Genomic DNA, 3,486 nt, shown 5'->3' on the forward strand with positions numbered 1-3,486 from the left:
CTCGTATATCTTAATAAAGCCTTTAACGCTTTCAAGCTTATCTTTCTCTTGTAAATTCGTTGCCCCTGAACGGAAACTATTCAAAAAATTTTCTCTATTTTTCGAATGCATGCTTATAGTAATGATTAAAAATACGGAATTCTCCATACATATACAAATACATCAACCGATATATTTAGTATCAACAATACAAAGTTAAAAAATAAAGTCTGCAAGTTGTTTCTACTGAGTATGTTGAAGCAGCACATCTGCGTGTGACGTATAGGTTAGGCGTAAGTGATGTACATGCATGTTCCGTTCTCTGCTTCTGGAATTGTGGATACACTTTTTGTAATAACCAGAGTGCCTAATAAAGAAGCGCGAAAAGTGTAATCATGTATTTGTCACATTGTTTTTTTCTTTATACATTCAGAAATCGTCTGAAATAATACAGATAAATCGTGCATCACGTCAACGTCATTCCATGACTTGTAGGTAAGACATTAGATGGCGCCTCTATTCATAGTACTGAACCAAGCAATAAGGATGAAAAAAAGTTTGTGGCGGTGTGGATCGAGTACCCCATTAAACTTTCATTTTTAACTAATGCATAGGCGTAAGTTATTGCTGTGTATTCCCTGAGAAGTAGTTTGATTTTATTAACTCATACAACCTAAGTTTCTACGTTTTTTCTCTTTTTTTTTCAACTTGATATAAACGCCGGGTCCTCCCGGCCGTTTCATAACCTCTTCTGAGCGAAATTCATTTATCAGCCCCCGACTTCGGGCGGCTTGAGTTTTAAGAAATGAATGAAGATAGAAAAAATTTATCTGAACCCATGGAATTTGAAGACTCAAAGAACAGAAAAAGGTCCAGGGGAGGATCAGATTACACTGACGACCCAACCATGAAGAATAAGATTCCCGCCACGAGATCATATACAGCTAACCAAGATGACATCACTACAAAATCAGACAAAGCATCTGAATTCTTCAAACCAGACAATCAAGGCCCTTTTGGAGTATGGATAAAGAGGAAAATCGAAAGCAAAGAAGGTCTAAGTGCTTTCAAAGTTGGCAGCGTTATTTTTAAAAAATATAAAAATATTATTGACATTAAAAACAGAGGTAGATTTAAAGTTGAAATCCTCTTTTCAAAAAGGGAAGAGGCTAATAAAATACTCACGGATAAATCTCTTGAAGCTCACAATATGGAAACATTTATACCAGGCTATAGAAAATTTAGAAAAGGCGTAATTAGAAATGTGCCTCTTGATTTACAGGAAGAAGATATCAAAGAAGCTATTGTATCGCCAGTCGGTATTACAGAAGTGAAAAGACAATCTAGGAGGAATAGAAACGCCAGTGGCTCTGATGATAAGTGGATAAAAACCCAAACTATTGTGGTGACCTTCTCTGGTCAAATCTTGCCAAAAGATATAGTTCTATACTACGTAAAAGCTTCTGTTGAGCCTTACGTACAAAAACTAAGACAATGCTATAACTGTTTGAAATTCGGACATGTTGCAAATACTTGCAAAGGTAAGAAACGCTGTATAATGTGTGGTCTTGAAGAACACGAAACTGACACTGATAATGGCAGATGCCCCAAAGACATTCCGTCGTGCTCCAATTGTAGCGGGCCTCACAAAAGCATAGATTCTACCTGCCCTGTCTATCAGAAATATTTAAGAATCAATGTTCTAATGACACATGATAATATTTCATTTTCAGAAGCAAGCAAGATTATTACACCTCTTATTCAAATCCCTCCTAGATCCAAAGAGCATTACCCAAATATTAGAAGCAGACATCAAGATACGCTCAACAATATTGTTAAAGAACAAAGTCCAGTTAATAGTAAAAATATAACAGAAGTAGTATTAGATCACACGTTGCACATTGAAGACACTCAATCACATATCTGCTCGCTTGATTTTCAAGACTCTTGTAATAACACTACATCTCAAATAACCAATTCAAAACATTTTGGTGGAAGAAACTCTCCAAATACTTCAAATTCATTCAATTCATTCTACAATGTCATTTCAGAATCTACCGAGTCAAATAAGAAAGAGCTAACGCCGTGCACATCGCTATCACCAAAGACACCTTCGTCGTCATCCCCACAGCCGCAGAAGCTACAACAGAACTCGTCCAAGATGAAGTCATCAAATTCGTCACTTCAATCTACAATTAATAAATTAACGTCTAGATCGTCTATTTCTAATCAAAGTAACTCTACACGTAAGTCGTATACTAACCGTAAAAAATAGTAAATCTGCTTTTATATAGATATTTACTAAAACTATCTTTAATATCTATTGTTTCAATAATTTTAATTCTTAATAATGGATTCTCAAAATTTTAAAATTCTACAATGGAATAGTAGAAGCATTAATAATAAGCTAGCTTTATACAAATATGCAGCAGATTATGATATCATAACAATTTGTGAATCTTGGTTGAAACCGGAAAAAAAATTTACTATTAATAATTTTAACACGTTGCGTTTTGATAGAATAACAGATATAGGAGGTGGTATAATCTTTTTTATTAGAAAAGGTATTACATATCAAAAAGTTGCTCTTAACTTTAACTCAAATAGCCTAGAAACAGGCGCTATTGTTGTCAACTGTCATTTGGGCGATTTACTGATTGTCTCTAGTTATAGATCCCCCTCGGGAAACAATATCATTAAAAAAGATGAATGGTTGTTATTTACGAACGAAATAAATAATTACAACTACTTTATTGTAGTAGGCGACTTTAATTCACATCACCCATTATGGGGAAGTGATTCATACTGCTCAAGTGGGAATACTATTTTTGACTTTACCAACTTTGACGATTTTTTTCTCTTAAATGACAAAAAACCAACTCACATTAAAATTTCAGATTCAGGGCATTCCTACTCTAATATAGACTTAACATTTGTTTCAATTAATTTGGCCTTTTCAACAAATTGGTCGGTTTTACCAGATACATGGGGTAGTGACCACTTCCCCATCGTTACTACCTTGAATTTAAGCATTAAAGAAACTCAAAGAAATGATTATCGCATTAACCTTAAAAAAATCAATTTTAAAACTTTCTTCAAAATACTTAACCAAGAGAAATCTATATTCAATAATATCCCTTTTATTAACTCTCCGGTTACGGAAAGGTACAAAACGCTTTGGGAATTTATTTACACTGCCTTAAATGATTCTGATACAAGAAAAAAGAAAATGATAAATATGAATAGCAAAAATTTTAAAAATAATAAAAAGAAAAAGAGAAACGCCATTTGGTGGAATGAAAACTGTGATAGAATAGATAGAAGAAGAAATGCATCTTTTAGATCAATTCAATACCGTTGTAACCTAGACTCTTTTATTAAACACAAACAGTTGGAAGCGTTAACCATTAAAACTCTTAGAGAAGAAAAAAAAAACTCTTTTCAAAATTTCTGTTCATCAATTAACCGTAATACTAAGATTTCCGATATATGGAAAAAAGTCAAAGC

At 33.5% G+C, this 3,486-nt stretch overlaps 1 protein-coding gene across 1 annotated transcript; it reads left to right on the forward strand.

The window, feature by feature from the left end:
• Nucleotides 1–784: 784 nt before the first annotated feature.
• On the forward strand, nucleotides 785–2,254 carry LOC131664095 (uncharacterized). The gene has a single exon (XM_058934962.1). The coding sequence runs from the start codon at nucleotides 785–787 to the stop codon at nucleotides 2,252–2,254; it is 1,470 nt and encodes a 489-aa protein (XP_058790945.1).
• The last annotated feature ends 1,232 nt before the right edge of the window (nucleotides 2,255–3,486 follow it).

This window comes from Phymastichus coffea, unplaced genomic scaffold (genome assembly GCF_024137745.1).
Source record: "Phymastichus coffea isolate CEN01 unplaced genomic scaffold, Cenicafe_Pcof_1.1 PCOF00040, whole genome shotgun sequence".
Classification (NCBI taxonomy): Eukaryota; Metazoa; Arthropoda; class Insecta; order Hymenoptera; family Eulophidae; genus Phymastichus; species Phymastichus coffea.

Bases quoted from the DNA above. Each gene is read 5' to 3' on its own strand.
- LOC131664095 (XM_058934962.1), top strand. From the start codon at position 785: ATGAATGAAGATAGAAAAAATTTATCTGAACCCATGGAATTTGAAGAC.